The 24,598-nt window shown below is 38.2% G+C and overlaps 1 protein-coding gene across 2 annotated transcripts in view; it reads right to left on the reverse strand.

Annotated features, from left to right (window-relative positions):
- The window catches only part of LOC124775005 (aconitate hydratase, mitochondrial-like), an 83,137-nt gene that overhangs the window by 22,159 nt on the left and 36,380 nt on the right, over positions 1-24,598 (reverse strand). For both annotated transcript variants that reach the window (XM_047249757.1, XM_047249758.1), the window contains exons 9-11: positions 8,509-8,666; positions 5,911-6,169; positions 4,350-4,555 (exon numbers count right to left, since the gene is read on the reverse strand). In XM_047249757.1, coding sequence (XP_047105713.1) covers positions 4,350-4,555; positions 5,911-6,169; positions 8,509-8,666 — 623 coding nt within the window. The remainder of the gene's footprint in view (positions 1-4,349; positions 4,556-5,910; positions 6,170-8,508; positions 8,667-24,598) is intronic.

Genomic DNA, 24,598 nt, shown 5'->3' on the forward strand with positions numbered 1-24,598 from the left:
CATGCAACCACAGGACGTCGTATTATGACTCAAACTGTGAGCAATAGACTGCATTAAGCGCAACTTTCCTCCCGACATCCACGGCAAGGTCCGTCTTTGCAACCACAACACCATGCAGCGTGGTACAGATGGGACCAACAACATGTTGAATGGACCACTCAGGATTGGCATCACATTCTCTTCCCCGATGTGTATCGCATATGCTTTCAACCAGACAATCGTCGAAGACTTGTTACGAGGCAACCCGCTCATGCTGAACGCCTTAGACACACCGTCCAGCGAGTGCAGCATGGTGGAGGTTCCCTGCTGTTTTGGGGTGGCATTATGTGGGGCTGACATACACCACTGGTGGTCACGGAAGGTGCCGTAAGGACTGTATGAAACGTGAATGCCATCCTCCGACTAATAATGCAACAATATCGGCAGCATATTGGTGAGGCATTCGTCTTCATGGATGACAATTCACGCCCCTACCACACACATCTTGTGAATGACTTCATTCAGGAAAATGATATCGCTTGACTAGAGTGGACAGCATGTTTTCCAGACATGAATCCTATCGAACATGGCTGGGATAGACTGAAAATGGCTGTTTATGGACGACTTGACCCACCAACCACTCTGAGGGGTCTACACCGGATCGCCGTTGAAGTGCGAGACAATCTGGTTTTCTAAAATCCCTTCACCAAAGAAGACAAAGTACATGCTCCAGAACTCAAATCAACAACACCTGCTAAGATGAGTAGCTTACAAGCACATATCCTATGTGTAGCAAAGCAGCTTGAATCACTTAATAAAGGCAAATCTTCCAGCCCAGGCTGTATACCATTTAGATTCCTTTCAGATTATGCTGATAGTGCTAAGCATGGAGCAATTGTATGTACAACAACTAACTCAACAAAGGATCTGTATCTACAAACTGGAAAGTTGCACAGGTCACACCAACTGAATTACTAACTCATGTCACTGACATCAATTTGCAGTTGGATTTTAGAACACACACTGTGTTCAGACTTCATGAATTACCTTGAAGAAAACTATCTGTTGAGACAGAGCCAGCACGGATTTGGGAGAAAAAAAAAATATTCTTGTGACACACAACTCGCTCTTTATTATCATGAAGTAATGAAAGCTGTCAATAGGGATCTAAACTTAATTCCTTATATATCTAGATTTCCAGAAGGCTTTTGACGCCATTCCTCATAAGCAGCTTCTAACCAAATGGCTTGCTTATGGAGTATAGTCAGAGTTGCATGGCTGGATTCATAACATCCTGTCAGAAAGGTCACAGTTCGTATTAACTGATGGAAAGCCACCAAGTAAAACAGAAGTGATAGCTGGTGATCCTCAAGACAGAGCTGTAAGCTCTCTGCTGTTCGTAATCTATATAAATGATTTACGAGACAATATGAGCAGCCTTCTTAGATTTTTTGCAGGTAATGCTGTCATTTACCATTTAGTAAATCCATCAGGAGATGAAAACAATTTGTAAAATCATTTAGACACGATATCTGTATGGTGTGAAAAGTAGTAAATGACTCTCAATAACAAAGTGTGAATTCGTCCATTGTTGTTGTTGTGGACTTCGGTCCAGAGACTGGTTTGATGAGTACTAAAAGTAATCTGTTAAATTTTGGTTATATAATAAATCCCACAAATCTAAAGGCTATCAATTTAACTAGGGATCACAGTTACGAATTACTGAAACTGAAGGAAGAACCAAAGAGAGTGTTTTATTAGTGGAACCCTTAGCAGAATAATAGGCCTACTGAAGAGACTGCTTACTGTACACTTATCTGCCTCTTTGCAATACTGCTGTGCAGTATGGGGTCTGCACCAGATAGGATTGACAGGGAACATGGAAAAAGTTTGAAGAAGGACAATTCATTTCATGTTATCTTGAAATAGGGGAGACAGTGCCACGGATATGGGACACATGATGAGGTGGCAATCATTAAAACAATGGCATTTTTCACTGAGACAAGAATTTTTCACAAAATGTCAGTAACCTACTTTCTCCTCCAAATCCAAAAATATTTTGTTGGCACCAATGTACATACAAAGAAATGATCACTGTAATAAAATAAAAGAAATCAGAGCTCATGTGGAATAATTTAAGTGTTTCATTTCCCTGCACGCTGTTCGAGAGTGGAACGGTAAAAAAAATAATATGAATGTGCTTTAATGAAACCTTTGAATTTAAGTATGAATTGCAGAGTAGTTGTGCAGATGTAGGTACCATTGTGCACATACTTGAGTTACAGTCAATGTACTTGTCTACATCACACAATTTTAGAAACAGAATGTCAGCCTTAGTATTACAGGCACAGCACTATGACCTGGAGTCACAAGGTGTTGTCGTCTTAGTTCAGTGCTCCACTTGATTATGCTGTGTAATTATTGTTTTTGTGAACACGTGGTGTTATGCCTATAATTGCATAGCCCGGCCAATACAGCTCAGCTAAAATTGTGTGACTTAGGCAAATACACTGATTGTAATCCAAGTATACACATTTCAGATGTCATACGCTACACCTGTGAATGGTTACACAGCCGAAACTAATTAGTAGCGAAAAATATGAACTGAAACAATGGTTTAACCATAACAGCCAGTGCAGAAAACTGATATCATTCAAGAAAGGCATGTTGTATTTCTTGCCTATTCTAAAGCCTTACTACTGAGGAATTATGCCATGTGTCAATGTGGTGCTGCAATCCTTTAAACAAAAGCTATTCAAATATTTTATCTATAATATTTAGAAGATTAAATGGTCTGTAATATTTGGATACAATGATATTCTTGTTCTGCCCTTTACTGATAGTCACTAGTCGCTAGTCTTCAAAGGCTCGTGTGCCCTTCCTTTTTGAAGGTGCATAACAGGCTTCAGTAGACGATATCTGCATTAGTTCAGCAGGGGACCCATTTGCTCTCTATGAAATGCCTCTACCTTTCCATATTTGGTCTGCAACTATGTTGAAACATTTATCCATGTAGCATTTGGATTCTTTTTTTCTTTATCACTGCTACAGCTCCACCCCCCCCCCCCCCCTCCCCCAAAGCCCCTTGTTTCAATTTATAATTTCTGCACTGCCTCAAATCAAATAAAGGGTGTCTTGTGGTTTTACTCTTCTGTTGCTTTATACATGACCTCTTTCAGTTCTCAAACTTTCTAATTTATTGTTGCCCAGCACTGGACATCCCAGTTAGCTTCCTTGATTATCTTGCCAGTAATAGAATGCTTTCAATGCTGTTTCATTTCCTTCCCAGTTATGGTATAGTGTATGATTTTACAAGTCAGCTGGTCAATGTTATACCAGTCAATATTCCAGACATTTACATGGCTTGCAACTGCGATATTTGCTAGAGTTGTTGCCTTCTACTTAGCCTAGTAATTCTGCTACAACATGGACTTTGCATTTGTATTGATGGCAACCACAACAGAGACCTTTCTGTCAAATAATAATGAAGTGGAAAAGGCCACTGATCAAGTTCAAAAAGTACAGCAATATTACATTCTGGAGAATTTGTTGCCTAATGTCCAGATTAACATTTGCCTGAAAGTGACTGACATCTGATTTCACTGAATCATAGAAAGACTTCAGATACAGATTCTTACAGTCACATAATGCTGAGACTATAAATGTAGTTTGTACACTAGCTCAAGAAAGGAGTAGTCTGAAAGCTAGCAAAGTTTTCAGTCTTGTTTGTGAGCCTGTCACCAGCTCAATGCCTCTACTATCCAGTGACTTGTTACATTTACTACTAAATTAATTCTACTAATGTGAGACTTTCTAGGAAACGCAGCAATGAAACAAAGCCATCACCACCAAAAGTTACAGTGTGACCCTCTTACATCATAACATGAAATGAGAGGCACGAGGATGTTGTCAGCTTCATGATTTATTTTTTGTGCATGGAAAGGGAGGGAGAAAGGTGGAAAGAGCAAGGTCTTTACCACGTCAGTCTGCCCATCAGTAGCTTAAATAATGAAAGAAGTAAAGGTGTTTGCTCAAGGTACAATTACAATTTTATAAACTACATATCTGAAAGCAAACAAGGACAAGAAGTGAGCATCAACAACAAAATGTATAGTGTTTGAAGTCTCCTTATGCCATTCCTTGTTGGTTTTGGAATTCCAAAATATTTGATTTGGATTGCAAATCAAAACAAGCAAGTTAGTGCATATTACATGGTCAGAGACAAACGTCACCCATTTTCAATTTTAGATCACCTAACTAGTAACAATTAATTGTGTGTTATGTTTGAGTGTCTACTTCAATAACATTCACTGAAATTATCAATGATAAAACGCAAATTGTATCAAGATTGCATAAGAATACTTTCATACCTTAATGAGTATTGCCATGTCAGTGAGGTCCTTTCCATCCCAAGCATCAAATGGTTCTAGAAGTTGTAGACGTTGGCTCTTAGGATCAACATTAACTTTCAAGTTGCCACCGTCTGCTGGAGGAGCCTGGTATGTGTCCTCACCTGGATCAAAGCCTTTTGGTGGCAGTTCATCAGCGAAGGGGTCATCCAACTTAAATTCCTTGCCTGAGAAAAGAAATGATCCAAATGGCTCTAAGCACTATGGGACTTAACATCTGAGATCATCAGTCCCCTAGACTTAAAACTACTTAAACCTAACTAACCTAAGGACATCACACACATCCATCCCCAAGGCAGGATTCGAACCTGCGACCGTAGCAGCAGCGCGGTTCCGGACTGAAGCGCCTAGAACCGCTCGGCCACAGCGGACGGCTCCTGAGAAAAGTTTTTTCCTTTAGCAATAGCACACTTTTTAAAAAAAAAATCACATACAAAAGCCATTAGCAAACAATCATTCATGCCAGTGATTTAAATCCAGTATTTAAGAAGTGCTCACAAAGGGGACCAAGACCATCTTCACATAAATAAGATTCCCTCCCACACTGCCCTGCATTCTAACAATATTATGACTGAATATGTTTTGGCAAACAATGACAGAGAGGAGGTTGTTGTCAGAAGTAACATTCAAGGTGGTGTACAAGAAAGCTAGACTTAAAAAGTTGCTGCAGAACCATTAAAATTCTGATTGGCTCTATTGGGTGAGACACTTATACCGAAGGTACACTGGACAGTTCAGCAAGCTGTATGGAGTTCTGTATGGGGTTTAATAGGGGCAGTTAACTGCTATAGGCAGGGTCTAGGAAAGAAAGGGGAAAGGAAGAGTACACTATGAATTGTAGTGACATAGGTACACAAAGTCTAGGAGAAGTAATGCAAAATGTACGGAGCAGAAACATAAAGAACACACCAGAAGAGATGGGACAGAGAGAGCAGTAGTGCATTATAACATATTTCTAATAAATTATTTAACAAATGCGGTTCAATTTCATGTTTAAGACCACGTTTTTCCTCCTTGAAACAGTAACTGAAAAAAATAGTCCTGACGTTCCCACTGAAAATACAGGCAGAGGAAGAATGCACTTAGATTAACACTACTTGAAGTAGATCAGATGATGCTGCTATACATTTCTTTACAAGATCTAGAAAATTAAACTTCCATATGGCAAAAAGTGATTTAAAAAAATTACCTCTGAAAAATGCTTATGTATACTCCACAAAACTGACATGTTGCAATTTTTTCCACTTTCTGAAGGTAGTAGCAACAGAATTTGCCTTTTCAGTGTGATGAAGCAGTGACAACAATTCTGTATTTGAGCCATCCTCCTTTTTGCCTTCATTTTTTTTTTTAAATTAAGACATACAAATTATATGGAAGTCTGTACAGACTAAATTAACCTGTCTACCAACATGGTTTGTTAATAACCCAGAAGAGTTGTCTTTGTGAGCCATCATATACGAGGAGCTGTTACGGTTTATATTTGTTATGACATTAACAGCACTACTAAATCTAAGAAACATACCATCTGCTCCCTTCAGGGTATCCCTCCTGGGGTCAAAGTCAAGGGTGCCTGCAATGGACAGAGCAGTAACGAGCTCAGGTGATGTCACAAAGGCATGTGTTGCAGGATTTGCATCATTTCGTCCAGTGAAGTTACGGTTGTATGAAGAAACAATTGTGTTTTTCTCTCCTTGCTTAATATCTTTTCGATCCCATTGTCCAATACAAGGTCCACAGGCATTAGCCAAGACTGTGCCTCCGAACTGTCTCAGTGTTTCTGCCTGAAATATTAATTATAGCACTAAAAATGTTGCAGTTCTCAATAGAGGACTATTATTATTATTGTCATTAATAGTAGTAGTAGTAGTAGTAGTAGTAGTAGCAGCAGCAGTAGCAGAAGTTCCCATTAGTGAAGCAAACAACGCATAGCGAATAATTTCTTTCCCTCTTGAACTGATGATTCAGTCCCCATAATGGTCTCATAAAAAGCTATTATCCTAACATACAAATGGGAATTAAAATAACAATGTAAGGCCTTCTTCTTCTTCTTCTTCTCCTCCTCCTCCTCCTCCTCCTCCTCCTCCTCCTCCTCCTCATTACGCACTCATGGAAAATCTTGAGTAAAACTGGGACTAAATGAAGAATCAGCCATAACATCATTTAAGGGACTTTACTAGCATGTGTATACTATGGTCAATAGTAGTAACTGTGAAAAGTTCAATTTCCTTCAACATACAACTTAAAAGTCTCGTCTGTTATATGTGGTTCAGTTTTACAGGGTGGCTACTCAAACTTGTAAAAAATTCAGAGGATTCCAGGTATGGTGTCAAGATTCTCCTGATAAATTAACAGTGAGAGGGGGGGGGGGGGGGGGAGGCAGCATATCACAGTAACGATTTTTGTTTCCTCTCAGCTGGACCATATACCAGCCATAAGCACTAGTTTCACCACAGTTCTCAAAAGCAGTAATTTATATAGAATGATATTCAAATAATTAACACATTTTGAAATATTATTTTAAAATTTGTGATTTATAAAACTAAATAAAATTTAATTTCAATGCTACATTATAAATTAAGAACTCCCTGAGATTTATGAAATTCCTGGAATTCATAGAGAAGAATTGCCACCCTCATTTTAGTTCATTAACTGGGCCATATTATAATTATGAAACTAATCTACATTATGAGACAGAATGTAAATTATGAAGGTGAGTACACCTCATAACTGTTTTGTTTTTATGGCCCTACAGAGTTATTCTAAATGATGGACCCATTTTCAAAAATTCATATTTATTCAAGTACAAATCCAAAATAAACAAGCTTTATACCAATGAAAAGATGAAGATTCAAAGTTTTTGGCAGGCAGCAGCGGGCAGGTGGTGATGGTTTCAGAAGTGACCAGTAGAGTTCGCACGGCAATAAGGCCATCGTTCCGTTTCGCTGTCAGTTGTGAGTGAGTCGCAAACTGCAATGCAGCAGGCATTTCATACCAAATTCGGTATTCAACCACCGACTCACAAAAGCATTAGCCATTGGTTTAAGCAATTTAAACAGATTGGGAGTGTATACAAAGGAAAAAGCACAGGCCGAGTGTGTGTGTCAGAGGATGATGTCCGATGGATGTATGAAAGTTGTGTGTGCAGTCCCAATGTCTACCAACAGAGCCAGTCAAGAACTTGGAATACACAAACCATCTGTATGGAAAGTTCTAGGATGGTGTTTGCTGTACAAGCCCTACCAACTACAACTTGTGCAGTCTCTCAACCCCAATGACAAAGAGAAGCGTCTCGCATTTTGTGGTTATGTGCTAGCAAAGATGGAGGATGACATTTCTACAGCGTGTAATTTTTAGTGATGAAGCGACGTTCCACTTTAGTGGAGAAGTCAGACAATGTTCGCATATGGGGTTTGGAAAATCCACATTAAACATTGCAACACGAAAGAGACTCACCAAAGATGAATGTATTCTGTGCTGTATCACGTACAAAGGTTTATGGACCATTTTTCTTTGCAGAAAGAATTGTAACGGGAATTATATACCTGGACATGTTGGAATAACGGATGTTCCCCCAAGTTATGGAAGATTCCCACTTCATTTTCCAACAGGATGGAGCACCGCAAAATTGGCACCATGATGAATGAGGCTTTTTGAATGACTCCCTTCCTCAATGTTGGATCGGTCACAGGGGACTTGAGGACCTGGCTCTGCACTTCTGGCCACTGAGATCTCCTGATCTCACACCATGCGACTATTTCTTATGGGGTTATATGAAGGAAGCTGTTTATGTCCTGCCTCTACCAACCACTCTGAATGATCAGCGGAACCGGATCACTGTCACCAAGCACTCAGTAATAGCAGATACAAATTCGCGTGTATGGGACGAGTTTGGCTACCACGTCGATGTTTGCCATGGAGCCAATGGTGGCCACTTTGAACATTTATGATTGAAACTTCCTCTTTTTGTTGCTATCAAGCTTGTTAACTTTGGATTTGTACTTGAATGGGTCCATCATTTAGAATAACCTTGTGTTTATGGATTTCAATCTGCATATGAATGATTTAATTTGAACATTGTCACAAAACAAGTCTTTATAATTTAACATTGAGCTGCACTCACAATTCCATCCCTCTCAATTGTTGCTCGCACTTGTTCAGATCCAGGTGTTACATTGAATGGAATCTTCGATTTGAGTCCATGTTTTAGTGCTTGCTTGACAATGCTTGCACATCGGCCCATGTCCTCATAACTAGAATTTGTGCAACTACCAATGAGACCTAGAAAAAAGAATAGTGATGCATCAATAACAAAATGGCACATGAATGAATGTAGTCCACCATACAAAATTTTCCAAGTGAAAGTTCAATACTGACTACTTTTTAATATTTGTTACAGTTTGCCTATGACAACTGTAAGTAAATAATTTTAATCGTCATGCAAATCATTACAGTAGGAGAATGTATGAATGGAATTGCTGAGCAGCCAAACATAATCACAAGCTGGGGATTTATTTTGTGCTAATTTGATGTAAAAATTGTAGAAAAAGTATTGTGATGACATGCAGTATCCATAAGCACTGAGGAAAAAGTAGTACCTGGTCTGGACTGTGTGTGCAGTGACAGCAGCACAATAATACTCCGGCAGCCACGGAGCATCAGGAAACCATTGTTGCTAAACAAGAAATACGAAATTAAATTATGTACTGTCAGCCACTGGAATGTATTCCTGATTCACTGACGACATGCCTTACACTGAGCCCACCAGGATTTTGTTCTGTTCAATATCGAATTAGAGTTTAACTGAAATATTTAAAAAAATTTGAGGGAATATATGAAGCATTGCAAGTGATATTTGTTGGAAGAATGTATGTAAAATCCTTCGTAATATTTATCCTCTCTATGATCTGCAGCTTGAACTTAGTTGTGCGACAATAAGGAACTGTAATTTCTGAACTGAAGTCCAAAAAATTAAATAGTTTTATTTCACTGTGGAAAAAATTTACTCTCTGGAAATGCTAGAATTTCTTAAAGAACTGAAACTTTTAAGCCAGGGTCGCACTCACAACTAAAGTGACGCAACAGCTAGCAGCATACTGCTGTGGCTCAACAGTTTTTAGTGGTGTTTCTCAAGAGATGAAACTTCTGTCATGCCAAAAAAGTTCAACTCAGTTTTACTTTGTGACACCAATATCCTTCCCCCACCACTGAGCAGCATCATCCAACTGGTCCATAGTAGCTGTATTTCAAAACACCAACAGTCTGTTGTAGTTATTGTGGAATAATACGCGCGTGTGTGTGTGTGTGTGTGTGTGTGTGTGTGTGTGTGTGTGTACTTGCAAATGACTGACGTACCTTGAAAGCTTTTTGTATGAATAACTACGCACCATAACTAGAAAAGTAAAGTGCTTAAAACCTTAATTTGAGAGAGCAACTACTGTATAAATTGTGGATTGTACGTAGGAAAGAGCCCCTGAGTGTGATGTGGCTGCAGCAAAACTGAACATTAGAGGTACCATATTCAAAATACTCACATTAACAAATACAATAAAATTCCAAAATCTTATTTAGAAATCAGCTGTTGGTTGGTTTGTTAGACTGCATTTCACCTTCTAGTATCACTTCTTTTATAATTGTGTTTCTTGCCACTTCTCTGTTTGTATGAAATATATTTTTGGATCCAACATCTGAATTTCCCCCTCCCCCCTTGTATTTAAATCTAGTCAAAACTCTTAATGATGTGACCTGCACTACAACAATAATATCTGCCCATAATATTTCATTTGATGCCATACTGAAAAGTGTGCACGTACATTGAATTTGTTGCATCCTGTACAATTGGTAGCTCATGGAATGCTGTGAGCTGTGGTATCACTTAAGCTGTGTGTGTGAATCTCAATTCACATTTTGTCCAAAGGGAGAACTTTAACTGCAACACAGTCATATCATTTTATTTCAAGCTGTTGATATAATAAACCATAGCACATGGCTTTGGAGATATAATATTTGGCTCCTCCTGCAGGATATCTCAATTGGACAGAAATTAAAAATTTCTGAACAACCAGCATTGGGAGTGTGGAAGCAGATAAGACAGTCTCAAAAGCATTCTTAATCACTTCATGATAGAACACAACTCTGGCAACTACACACAACTCACAACAGGTACAGTGCCACACACTTTTAGACCATTTCATCTGAAAGGTACAAAAAGTAGTTAAATTTTGAAGAAGAGTCTATTCTGAGAAAACACTGTCAAGTTAAATAGCACTCCAGCCAAACGATGCATAATCCTATGTCTACCTAGCCAATAAATGACTGACATAATTGTTGACCTGTATAATGATTTAGTAATTAAGAATATGAGGCTTTTTGGAGGTTTTGTTATCTGGTTTTGCATATAATGAGTGTATGGACGGGTGTCATTTGTCTTCAGAGTGGGGCAGCGATCACAGTATTATCATAAGTATCATAAGTGTGGGCTTTATATATGTTCCTTGTGTCATCCTACGTTGGAGTAACGTGGTGGACCACTGAGTAAATGCACAAAACCTAACAATATAGCGTTATGTCTATGTAAGACACAAGAAGAATGTTGAAATGTCACTAATGTCATTCTAATGTCTGAGCTCATGATGTATACTCCAGTGGTATTCCCTGTCTCGACAAGTTTGAAATACAAGAAGTTATTGTATTTTGTGCGATAGTGTATGAGCTTCATTTCAGAAGAAATGCTTTGTATTAATCTATAGAATTTCTGTGTTTGTTGAAACTCTTCAATTACAGCATAAGCGAGACTGCATCAATTAAGAAGTCCAGCATAATTGCACTAGTACGGTCCAAAGAAAATTTAATTTTAGTTGTGGATGCTCACGTCTCCAAATATTAACAAGCTCAAATCTGAACACTCATGTGTAAACAGGGGAACTTTACAACATATACATACCAAATGAAACCTATGAACACACATCCAGATAGAAGCATAGTATGGACACAAAAGCTGATAGTGTTTTAACAGTAGTAGGTAAATCACTATTGACAGGTCACACTGAACTTACTTTTTTGATTTTATTTAATATTTGTTTTACTGTAGCCACTGTGCACCCCTGACAAATGATAGATGCAGGAAAAATTCTTTTAAATGATAAAGTAATGAATGACACAAAATCTTGAGTTTTTAGTGACTAAACTGTGATTAAATGACATAACACAAAACTGGCAGTACAAAATGAAAAATGTGAAATCTAAAGAAGTCAGTGGCAACTGGTAGCCATTTAATGTTGAAATTACATACTGACTTTTTCATCCTGGTTGATTATGACACACTGCCAATGTTAGCAAGTAAACAAAGTAGTGTACAATAGTAATATGGTTGTCATAGCCGAGTATGGTGTTTCACTACCACTAATGTGTATTTTTGTAGCAAAAGTACCATTATTACGCATGTAAATATACTACACAATTTAAAGTTCGATTAGACATCAAATTTCAACATTCCATGTGAGATCCTCTGCGTCTATCACACGGCAAAATCAGCTTGTAATACATATGAACTTATAAAAATATCATTTAATATTGCCGTAATTGTTTGGGTATCAATTTCAAGGTCATTTGAAGCATTTCTGCATTCAGAGAAAAAATGTGTACAACTATTTATTGAGTTGCAATTCATCTTGTTGGTCTTTTAAATATATATATATATATATATATATATATATATATATATATATATATATAAAAACAAAGATGAGGTGACTTACCGAACAAAAGCGCTGGCAGGTCGATAGATACACAAACAAACACAAACATACACACAAAATTCAAGCTTTCGCAACAAACTGTTGCCTCATCAGGAAAGAGGGAAGGAGAGGGGAAGACGAAAGGAAGTGGGTTTTAAGGGAGAGGGTAAGGAGTCATTCCAATCCCGGGAGCGGAAAGACTTACCTTAGGGGGAAAAAAGGACAGGTATACACTAGCACACACGCACATATCCATCCACACATACAGACACAAGCAGACATGATGTCTGCTTGTGTCTGTATGTGTGGATGGATACGTGCGTGTGTGCTAGTGTATACCTGTCCTTTTTTCCCCCTAAGGTAAGTCTTTCCGCTCCCGGGATTGGAATGACTCCTTACCCTCTCCCTTAAAACCCACTTCCTTTCGTCTTCCCCTCTCCTTCCCTCTTTCCTGATGAGGCAACAGTTTGTTGCGAAAGCTTGAATTTTGTGTGTATGTTTGTGTATCTATCGACCTGCCAGCGCTTTTGTTCGGTAAGTCACCTCATCTTTGTTTTTTATATATAATTTTTCCCACGTGGAGTGTTTCCTTCCATTATATATATATATATATATATATATATATATATATATATATATATATATATATATATATATATATATATATAGATAGCTGTTTCGCATGAATTTTCAAAGTTTGCAGCAAAGCAGCGCTATCCATATTTCCTCCAAAATTCTCATGAAATCTTAAGTGAGAATATATTTGTCTCTATTCACTGTATCAAACTTTGTGAAGGATACATGCTAAAGTAATTCACAATTGAAAATGCCATAGGCTGCAGTGTGTGCTGATGCCAGGGCATGGGAATTATCACCGCTGAACAGTGCTACCATATGTCTATACTTTATGTTTTTGTGTGCAACTACTGAGCTTGTTTTGCAAAAAATTGAATGGATGAGGCAACAAACTGTGGGGTTGGTGCTTTGCACCAGGTGGAGGAAGGCCTGTGTAATGTTCGAAGTAAGGAGCATAAGAATAAAGAATACAAGAGTCACTGCAGAAAATTGCTGCTATTTCCAGCACCAACTGGTTATGTAAAACTGGTGAACAACCAAAGATTGGGCAGTGGTTTATACAAACCTACATGGTACGTCTAATGATCAGATGGATGTCGAATCTGAGCCCCTAACTTTAATGAAGAACCTAATCCAAAGACTGAAATTATGTAAACTTTTCATATTTATGGTAAACTGTTGTTATTTTCAAAGTCTGATTTAGTATTAGGCTGCAAATGTAATTAATATCAAATACAACAGCTTTAGGTACGAAAATAATTATTACTTTCTGTAAAACCACATTGTAGAACATATCAGAAAATAAATTAACTTAAAAATACTTATGAAATTTTGATGGTATTAATTTGTTAAACTTTACCAAAGACTCGAGGATACTGTTAGTATCAACCACTATGACAAAATTAAAGCATAAATCACCATTATTTTGTACTAATTGTTTACTAAATCTACTTTTCAGTCTAAAAATATAGTGCTATCCCATTCTGTTGTATAAATTTGTAATCGTATTTTGTAGTAAGTAATCCTCTACGTAGATTATCAAAGATGTACAACTTTCAACTGTAATTCCAACTATGCTCTCATTTAAACAATGCTATGTAAAACGCTGTGATTGTTGTATATTTATAGTAGAGTTGGGCAACACGAGGGAGTGTCTCCCGACAGTACGCACTTGGCTGTTTTGACGTTTACTGACCGGAAGTTGGTCTCACGTGACGAGGCATCCTGTTCGAAGACGGCATTCATGTTGATGTATATTGTGCTGATAACCAATGTTTGCACAGACACAGTAAAATTGGCTTCACTTCTATAAAGAGTGATAACACACTTAGTTCTAAGACAGAGGCACTGCTTGCGATTATGGGAGTAACTTTCTGAGCAGTATGTGATCCGTTTACACTTAATTCTTCTTTCTGTTTGTCACAGAAAAGATTATTTCACTGAAATAAAAAAACGATAGAACGATAGATCACAGTATTTTTGGGCCATGTAGCATTATCCATTACGTTATATCTAAGCTGAGAGTAAACACTTTCAAGCTTTTCAGCTGTCAAGTTGTAATGTTTACGGAAGTTTTTTTTTGTTTTGCTGGAAGCTAATGACTGTTCATGTGTAGCCATGATCTTTTTTCACCATACAGCATTCCTTATGCAGGTTCTCAACAGGGCTGGAACTATACTATGGCTACTTAAAAGCCGCTTTTCGTCATCCAAAGTATTAAAAATACTTCATATTCCCCGGTTTGGTCCCCCTACATGTGAATGCGAAATAAACCGAGGTAGCAAACTTACGAGCAGTATAGCCTTGTGTTAACTTTTTAACCACATTTATTTTCCATATTTAACGCACATTTCGTTATAACAACTAAGATCCACAGAAAAAAAACCGACACTAATCGACTGAATATTTCGGCGTATCTGTACGCACATATATCAATTACGTAAATTTCAATATGGGCCTACTGCGGAACTTTTATACTATTCTGTTTATTGAACATGAAGGACTAAAACATAAGATAGAAATTACTTCAAGCTTAACTAATTCCTTCAGTCTTCATGGTTGCAACTGCATGAAAACCGTCCTCGCAGCCAAGTCACGTGACTTCCGGCAGCCAAACGTAAAAACAGCCAAGTGCGTACTGTCGGGAGACACTCCCGGCAACACGATTCTTTTTCCTGATTCGATTCCTACGATTCGTTCACGATTCATTCTAGTCTGCGATGTGCCATTCTTACGGAATGCAAAAAGTTCTACATCTTACTCACAGATGGCAGGACAGGTCTAAAATTGTCAAAGAGGTTAGAATCGAACTGATAAGATATGCCAGAAGTAGTTTATTTATGAGTAAACATGCACATGACGTTACAAGTGCGATTCTCGATTTATACGTGTAATGCCTTAATTGTTGAAAGGTCACGTTTGATTTGATTGCATCTATTGTTTTATTTCAGTATGCCAGGGGTCAACAGAAGCGTCCGATCTTACCCGTCGGCTTTGACCCGTGACGTAAGCGTGTTGTGGTGTGTGACGTCATTACGGCGCGGAGTTTGATTTGCGATTGTGGCGTGTTTGTAGATGTCTTGTTTTTGTTTGTCGTGCTCTCTGGTGGTGTGTTCATGGTTTTCGTTTGTTTCGTGTGGTGGGGTCAGTTTTCTGTTGCTCAGGTGTTGGATTTGAAGCGGAATTTCTATTAGTGAGTTAATGGTTAATTTAATGCTCATTGCTGTACGTCGGGTATGTTTTGTGTATTGGGTATAGGTTGGAAACATCCGATCTCACGCGTCGGCTTTGACCCGTGACGTAAGGGACCTACACATTGATCTGTAGCGTAGCCCTGAATACGAGGTTAGGTTGGGTGTTTTTTTTTGGAATGCGGCCGCGGCAGCGGCCGCCTATGATTCGAAAATATTGATTTGACACTAATGAACATGTATACGTAATATGAAGCAATTTGATGAACATATTGATCTGTAGCGTAGCCCACTTGAGGTTAGGTTGGGAGTTTTTTTTTTGGAATGCGGCCGCGGCAGCGGCCGCCTATGATTCGAAAATATTGATTTGACACTAATGAACATGTATACGTAATATGAAGCAATTTGATGAACATATTGATCTGTAGCGTAGCCCACTTGAGGTTAGGTTGGGAGTTTTTTTTTGGAATGCGGCCGCGGCAGCGGCCGCCTATGATTCGAAAATATTGATTTGACACTAATGAAGCCTGTGGGGGGATGGGGGGGCACTGCAGACTCCCCCCACCGCATAACGACACATGATGATCAAATTTTGAAAAAAAATGAAAAATTTTTTCCGTACCTGCTAAACTGCATAAGTGCCGATGTATGTAGGTGTAAGGGAAGCTTTCGTTTCTTAGTTTTCTATTGGGGGATGTGATCGGTAGGTTCTGTTGAGCTATATAGGTTAAGGGAAGTGTCCGATTATGGATAGGAATGTGTTTTTTGGTATTTGGTCAGTTTTGTGATGTTGATTTATTTCGTTGTTTTGCGTGGTTTTGAATGGCGGTCGGTAGCTACATTTCTGTATATTTAGTTTCTCCGCACCCAAAAACCCCTAATTTCCCACGCTTGTCCCGTTACAGTCATTAGGCTTTTTGTGAAACTTGTGTATTTCAGTGTTTACAATACGTATGCGATGTTTTTATATCCGCCATATTGGAATTGTTTATAGTCGTTTCCGCGGTTTGAACGCGCCTAACTGGAGACGTCTGTTTTATAATAACAAAATCTAGCAGTGAGGCAGACGTGGTTTGGCTCATATCATTTTAAGTTTTCCTGTGCTAAGACGTCTTTCCAAGTCCACATCACCCTTTTAATTCATAACGCAGCTGACAGCCCTCCCACACAGGAAATTTAGCTTAACTTTCATTTCTTCTAAATACAAAGCATAGGTATTTGGCTTTTAATTTGTCTTAGAACTTGCCGCTGTAACTACTGTTTACGTGAAAATACGACATACTTCTAAACAATAGGATTCAATCGTATACGTCGACATTACTTCACTAAAATTTAATATGAATGTGAACAGGATAACATTTGAAAACTCGAACTGGAAATTATTAATTAAAAAGCTTTTGTTTAAAGACGGTATTACACGGCGATCTGCCAAGAAAGGTATTGGTTAGAGAGCCTATATTCTCTCTATATAGGCCCTGTAATATTGGTCTAGTGCGACAGCCATTTAGTGGCGGGACTTGTGGAACTAACACAATTAGCAAATTAGCAGTGAAGTAATGACGCTGTATACGATTGTATCCTACACTTTAGAATTATGTCGTCTTCTCATGTAAATAGTAGTGGCAGAAGCAAGTTCTCAGACAAATTAAAAGCAAAATACGTATGCTATGTATTTCGACGAAACAAAATTTAAGCTAAATTTGCAGTGTGTGAGGGCTGACAGTTGCTTTATTGTGAAATATACGAAGCTGTGGAATTGGAAAGAGCACAGAAAACCGTAGGATGATACGAATCCGCGTATGTGCACTATACGGGGATAGTAAATGGGAAATGCCTTTACGCTCGTTCCCGTCAGCCACCGCCAAGTGTCAGCTTGGTTTTCATGTCGACTTGTCGAGTAATATTACGGCCCACGAACTTCGTTTGTTCCTTCCGAGCTTCCTTTGTTCACACGCATCCTCCACGTGACTGCCATCTGTCGGTCGTAATCATTCGGCATGATTCGGGAAGTTGCCTTCGAAGCATAGCGTACTAAGAATCGTTGGAACTTGCAATCTTCACGACTCGGAAACACGCAATCGTTCTTACGATTCTTTTGAACGACGATTCGTCCGTATCACGATTCGATTCTTTATTTAGAGTCGTTCAAATGAATCGCCACAACTCTAATTTATAGGGGTGGGTCCACTGTCACATTTATGGCTCTGGTAGCCATAATATTCTATCCCAAGCTTCACTTCATGGTTGAAACGGTATGCATTAGTTGATTTATGACATACGCAGGGGAGCGAAGTCGAGGGAACATATGGTTCAACATTATCTTTTAAAATATAATTCAGATTTAATCAACAATCATAGTAGCTATCCTCTCAACACTAGCTATCATACATTCCACTGTGATTTTATTTTATGGTCATTTTTAATAACATTAGAATTACACTACACAGATGAATGACTTCATGCCAGAAACACAGATGAATGACTTCATGCCAGAAACGCACACTGAGCAAAGTGTTTTGGGCTGACCAATTCAGTTCAACAGTAGGGGCCATATAGGATGCTTCTAAGCAAGAGGCAACATAATTGAGGTTTAAGTTGCATGCCCTACATATAACAAGTTTAAGGAATCACAACTACGCGAGCAATGCCGAACACGAATGTATGATTGTAACTTAGCTGTAATTTCTACGATGTATTTAATGCACCTGGTTTATAGCTCTTACACACTTGAACAGTTTTACATGTAATGTTGTAGGCAAACATTTGTTAAATTCCTTTTTAGCGGTTTATGAATCCCTGCTGTGTGTGTGTGTGTGTGTGTGTGTGTGTGTGTGTGTGTGTGTGTGTGTGTCATTAATAAAAGGAAAATCACTGGCATTCCAGGTGACCTTGAACCTTCATTTAATAGCTTAGTGAGCCATAGCCAACTCGACCCTTAGAAGATGCCAGGTGGGTGGACAATTTCAGAATCCGTCTTTCACCGGGATGTGGCAGATAATAAATAGGCCCCTCACATGTACCTTATTCCCAGTACAAATGGGAAGTCATGTGCAATCTGCAGTAAACAAATGAGAGAATATGCAGAGCGCATTTGGTTTGGAGATTGCATCTCCATATGTATTTGTCACGAACATTTTTATATTTGTTATGAATTAATGAATTGAGAGACTTTAATAAAATAAAGTCCATATAATGTAGTAACTAGTGATAAAGGAAATCCATGACTTTGGAATATAAGACTGTTAATTCTACAAAATGTTACTTTTGAGAAAATCAACGACAATAGAGACTTGATATAATGTGCGACGAAACAGTATATTTAGCCTATATCTGTGACTCCTACAATTTAGTATATACATAGAAGTTCCACTGTAATAGTGTCTCTCTCTCTCTCTCTCTCTCTCTCTCTCTCCCTGACAATTCCCTTATTGGCACTCTCTCACCGACCCCATCATTGTTATAGGATCACTCTGTGTCTTCCATGTCTGCAAGACTATATAATGTGTTATTAATTACGAAATAATGTATGGACAGTTATGGTTGAAAATTATGAATTATTTAGGAATAAAGGAGACGACTCACCACAAGGCAGAAGCGCTGCGTCATGAATAGGCACACCAACAAAAGGCATGAAGCTTGACTAGCTTTTGGAATGCACTTCCTTTTTCTAGCTGTAGGAAAAACATGCACAGAAACACACACATATTCACTCACTCATGTGCATACACCTTTCGCCCTACACTGTGCTCAGCCAACTGCCAGTTCTTTAATGGCCCACAGTGAGTGACCTAGGATGAGGAAGGGGGTTTGGGATGGGGTGGGGTGAGGGATGGAGAGAGGCAAGAGACAGGGAGGGGTGGGGGGGGGGGCATCTAGCAGTTTGTGAGAGAGTGGGGACCAGCTGTGGGCTAGCTGGGGTGCTTTTTGTGTGTGTGTGTGTGTGTGTGTGTGTGTGTGTGTGTGTGTGTGTCCTACAGCTGGAAAGAGGAAGTGAATTCCAAAAGCTAGCCAAGCTCCATACCTTTCATTTGCGTGCCTGTCAACGACGCAGCACTTCTGCCTTTTGGTGAGTTATCTTCTTTATTCCTAAATAATTCACAATTGTGAAATAGAACTTTAGCTTGAACTGTTATTTAATGCTTCATTTCACGCATAGCTGGCTGAGCAGTCAAGACAACATAGAATCGCAGGAGCTACATTACATGGCGAATTTGATTTTAATACTTTTCTTTACACTCACGCAACTGCTCGTGCAGCTGGTATAACATTTCTATTTCACAGGAGCCTACAGACTTGAGGAGATTTTATTTACACTGAAACAATTAGGTGCACAATAAAGGATTGATTTTTCAGCTGGCCTGTCTGCGAACTAATAAAGGCATAATTTCAGGTCATGTTACGAAGTAAAGGTGTGGGACCATGCACTGTTTAACCATTAGAGTGAGAATATTTGCAATGATAGTCATTTACAGTGGCATAGTTAATTGTGTGATGTGAAAATAGGTATTTTACATAGACATAGTTACAGACTCTTATCATCACAAGACTTTTTTTTTCCTTGGTCATTGCTTATAACACCATTTACACCACATAATCACGATAATTAGATGCAAGGCTCACAATTCATGATTACTGAAGTACATGTGGCTAAGAATTGTCCTTTATGTTGCAAATGAAAGTGCTGGGCTCAGAACCCATAAAATATTTTATGATCTAATTTCCAAACAATATCTGCCGTTTATTCACAAAAAACAAAAATAATTTTCAAACACTAGACTCCACACTGACACAGACTGGCGTCACATTCACTTGCAAGTTTCCAAGCGTTTCAGTAGCATTTTTATCATTGTATCACGCCTATACTAAGTAGTCACTGTTATGATTGAAGTTAAGGAAGGTAGTCTGTGTTAGCTGTTGCTAGATCATTTTTACAAAAAAACTGAGTGAACATCTGTTTAATTTTGTCTAAATAAATTGGATACAATAAATGAAGAAATTTGGAACAGCTGTCTCATTATTGACATAGTTACAAAAAAATCCAGGCAAATGACTGAATTTCAGTTCCCAGAGCTAAGTATATTGTTAATACTTTTCTTAGTTATATGTGTGTCATTTGAAATTGCAACTCACAGTGATGTACATTGGCAATTGTTCCAATAAAAATTGTCTGTATATTTTTAAAGTGTATTTTTTGGTACCGGTAATGATAATTATATTTTTTATTTCACAAATTTCCAAATGGTGAATGTCACATTTGGTTATCCACTTTTGCAGTTTCTCAATAATGTTCATGGGCCAAACGAAACTACAGACAGAGGTACAAACAATTATGCTTGCTTGTCTTTATTTGTATTTTTAAACTATACAGTAACATTCACTCATAGTTACTTTCCGTTGGACACTTCCTTGTGGGCTTAGAAAATATTTTGCACACTCGTCAGTAATGTATTCATTTCAGTTAGAAGCTTTATGTAGTATGAGTTGGAGTACAGTAAAATTCAATGTAATGTCATCTTGTCTCCATGTGCCTGGGATCATCTCACCTATTGGTAAACCATACAAAATTAAGTTTCCTTGTAGGGTACACTGGTTCCTTGCCTCAGCAAGACACAAATCTGTACGGATGACAATTTCTGCTTTCTCATCTTGCAACAACACAGGTTTTTGAAAGATATGAAAAACTAAAGCCATAGTACCAACTATGTTCTCTACAACCTTTCTAGCCCCAGACAATCAGTAATTAAAAATTTGTTCATTTGAACCTTGGATATACACTGCTGGGTATAGTTTCATGTTCTTGTTTAATGGGAAAGTAGTGTCTGCTATGAAAATGTATCTTAGGGTCAGTCAGCTTGTGGCAAGTTCAGCAGTTTTCTGAGAACTTGTTCATTTACGATTATGATCTTCAATACACCTCCATTTCTCTCATGGCAACCAGCATCTGGATCATAGCAGACATCAACGACTGCAAGCACCACAATGCTATAGGATCCTTTTTAATTTTAAAATTTGCTCCCACTAGTAGCAGGGCACTGTATGACTATGTACTTCTCATCAACTGCTCCCATACAATGGGAGAAGTGTTGTGGCTGAGAACAGGCATGCTGTTCCACACCAGTCTTTTCCAGTCTGAAATAAATAAATCTGATTTCAGGTTTCAGAAGATTTTATACTGGAAAGAGGTAATGAACAAGTTCCTGGGTCTTCCACATCATCATCATCATCATCATCATCATCATCATCGTCTCTTACACACAAAAAATTAAAATGAATGGGTGGCAAGATATGTACAACGTCTCTTCCCAACTACTTCTAGAAGTACTGTAGAATCAGGAAAAATGAGGATACTGATGAATACTGCATCTGTGGCCTATAAATGGCACAGTCACTAAGAAAATTGCCATAAGTATAGAGGGCAATCACAAAACAAAAGCTGAATGACATCTTGCTTCAGCCAGAGTTAAGCCTTCTACACAAGTATGGAGTCAGTGTGTATGGGTGTGCCATGTGCATCAACATGCAGTGTTAATTTCCCAGTTATATTTGCAAGCAACACAACTGAGGAAGTATTGCTTTTTGATTGTGGGTGTCCAGTTCTTAAAAAAAAAAAAAAAAAAAAAAAAAAAAAAAGAAAGAAAAGGAGAATAAAAAATGGACAAAATACATATTTAACAAGCTTTTACGTTTAGTTACCTTTGTACAACCCTTCAAGACTTCCAACAGTGGTCTACAATTTCAGGTATATTTAAGATAATGCTTGCTTTGAGGTGCGAAATAAACACAAAGGGCTTTGAATGAATCTCCCGTTGTCAAAAAAAAAAAAAAAAAAAAAAAAAAAAAAAACATGGAGAGTAGCCAGAAAGTCTTTCATTGACTGGAAGTGCTCCCTGAAATCTAGGTCTTTTTTTGAAACACCTGATGCTATCAAATCACCAGAATTTAAATATCTGTTAATGACATCGAAGAGATGTAACAGAAATCAGAGCTGTCTTCCATATTCAGCTCCTGTAGCAAGTTATTCTTACATGTTGTTCTGCAGCAGTTCTTCATCCACTAATAATGTGTGTTCTTTCATTTGCATGTACCTTTAAGTATTAATAGTGCTGGAAGTGTGTACAGCAACCTTAACACTAAGCAGTTTCAAACTTGTTGTGGAACACTGTTGGAAACACAACTGCAACAAAAAAATATATCCAGTAGCAGTGCGTACATGGCTTTCAGCCAACGAGTGCACTCACAGATGAGGCCATTGTGTTTCTGCTGTGCTGTTGAGGACTGCTGAAGTGCGAAACCAGCAGAAACTTTGGCTGCAAGTATACAGGTTCTCTAGACAGCAAACTCAAAGTAATAAACTTGGGCAATTTTGGGGGTCTTGAGAAATACTATACACAGAAAGATAACACACAAGCAGTAGCGAGTGACACTTCTAGACACATTAAGAAATGTGTTGCCTCTTCGATAATAATAATAGGTAATAACTTAAACCACATACAGTGCAGGGCACATAAACTGCATCTGATTGAAAAAATGTTTACAAAGGAACTTAGTAAGTTATACACTATTAGCAGCAATTCAAAGCATGTTTTCTTCAACACCCAGAAAAGGAAACAATTGTATTTGCAGTTTCTGAAGGAAAATAATGGAGACAAAAAGTTTTTTGATCTTCCAATTTTAACATGCCAGGACTCACTGCTCTCCACAGCAATTTCATGTAGCACATCATTTTGAAGAAATGATTGAATTCTTCTGCAGTGATAAGTTCAGGAGTCTTCCAACGTGGGCAGAGTGCTGATTGTACACTTTTACTAGAGCCCTCTGTGATCAGCGAAAGTCAGCTGACTTTGTGCCACTCTGGAATGTTTACGCTCATTGCCAACCACAGCTACCTAACAATATTGTAGTTTGTAACAATAAATAGCCATTGTGAATAAAGTGTTGATCTGTGTGTATTGTTGTGCATAATGATTGTTTATATTACTTACAAAAATGAGCGAAGAGGCTGTACCTGGTCCTTCTAGTGATTCACCATAAACTTTCATTTCATGTCACTTCTGCAACACAATAATCATTACATGTTCATTTCTTTTGTAAGCTATAAGCTGGGTGACATGGGAAAAGAAGGCAGGGCTTGTATCCACAGCCAATGTGCTATGAGCCAATTACAGGCTTCTGCTCCCAGCATCCTCCACTCAGGGGTCAAGTAAAAGCGTGCAATCAGAATGTAAATTTGCTGTCAGATGATGAAGTGAATTGGACTCTTACAGAGGCCAATTTCATTAAACATGCCAGTGACTTGATATAAATATTTCCTTTGGGACTTCAAAATATCTGTCATCACATAAGCTCTACTTAAAGAATGTTTCAGTATTTTGTGCAACAAACAAATAACATTTTAAAAAAGGTAAAGTGGCAAGTGCTTCATGCAGAAGTATAGGAGGGATTGAAGCATACTGGGTTGCATTTTTATATTAGGATAACTCTCAAGGCCACAGATCCAAACAAATCAGTCTTCAAGGCTTTAGATTTAGGTTTCAACCCAAGGGCAATAAGCTGGGACATTCATTTATGTAGACATGGCAAAGATCCTGCAGTCTTAGCTGGAATGACTGGTCTTAGTAGTATGGACACTGTGGAATGGTGCAGGGAAGAAAATGTCCATGTGATCAGCATACGCCGACATAGCCAAATGTTTAATGGCAACAGCAATTGACAATCAGCAGTCTGGAGTTGTGGGACTGAAGGCTATTTGGATTTCCTCTTCCAATGCTGACAGTGAGAGACTGTTTTCTAACTACAGTGAAGTGTGCCTGATGGTAATCTAGACATAATGACAAGGTACTTGAAAAACTGTCTGCAGTGTTTGTCTGAAAGCGTAATTTTTTTCTTTAATTATCAAGCATAACAAATTACTTTTTCCTTTCAAGTCCGTGTAATGTAAATAATAGTGATATGTGTAGTGCAATACATTAATGTAAGTGATCAGTATAGTTTTGTTTTCAGCACAACATCTAGTTTGAGATCTATCACTATAAGGGTTGTATCATCAGTAAATATTAACAGACTTGTTGGACAATGAGGATCACATATATTTAAAAAAAGTTAAAGTGCTAGAACAAAATGTTGTGGGACTCTTGTAGCAATTGGAAGGGCATTCAACCTTCAATTACTTACTATGACAACTTGTTTCCCGTCTAATATGTACAATTTGATT

The sequence above is a fragment of the Schistocerca piceifrons genome, chromosome 2 (assembly GCF_021461385.2).
Source record: "Schistocerca piceifrons isolate TAMUIC-IGC-003096 chromosome 2, iqSchPice1.1, whole genome shotgun sequence".
NCBI classification, from domain to species: domain Eukaryota; kingdom Metazoa; phylum Arthropoda; class Insecta; order Orthoptera; family Acrididae; genus Schistocerca; species Schistocerca piceifrons.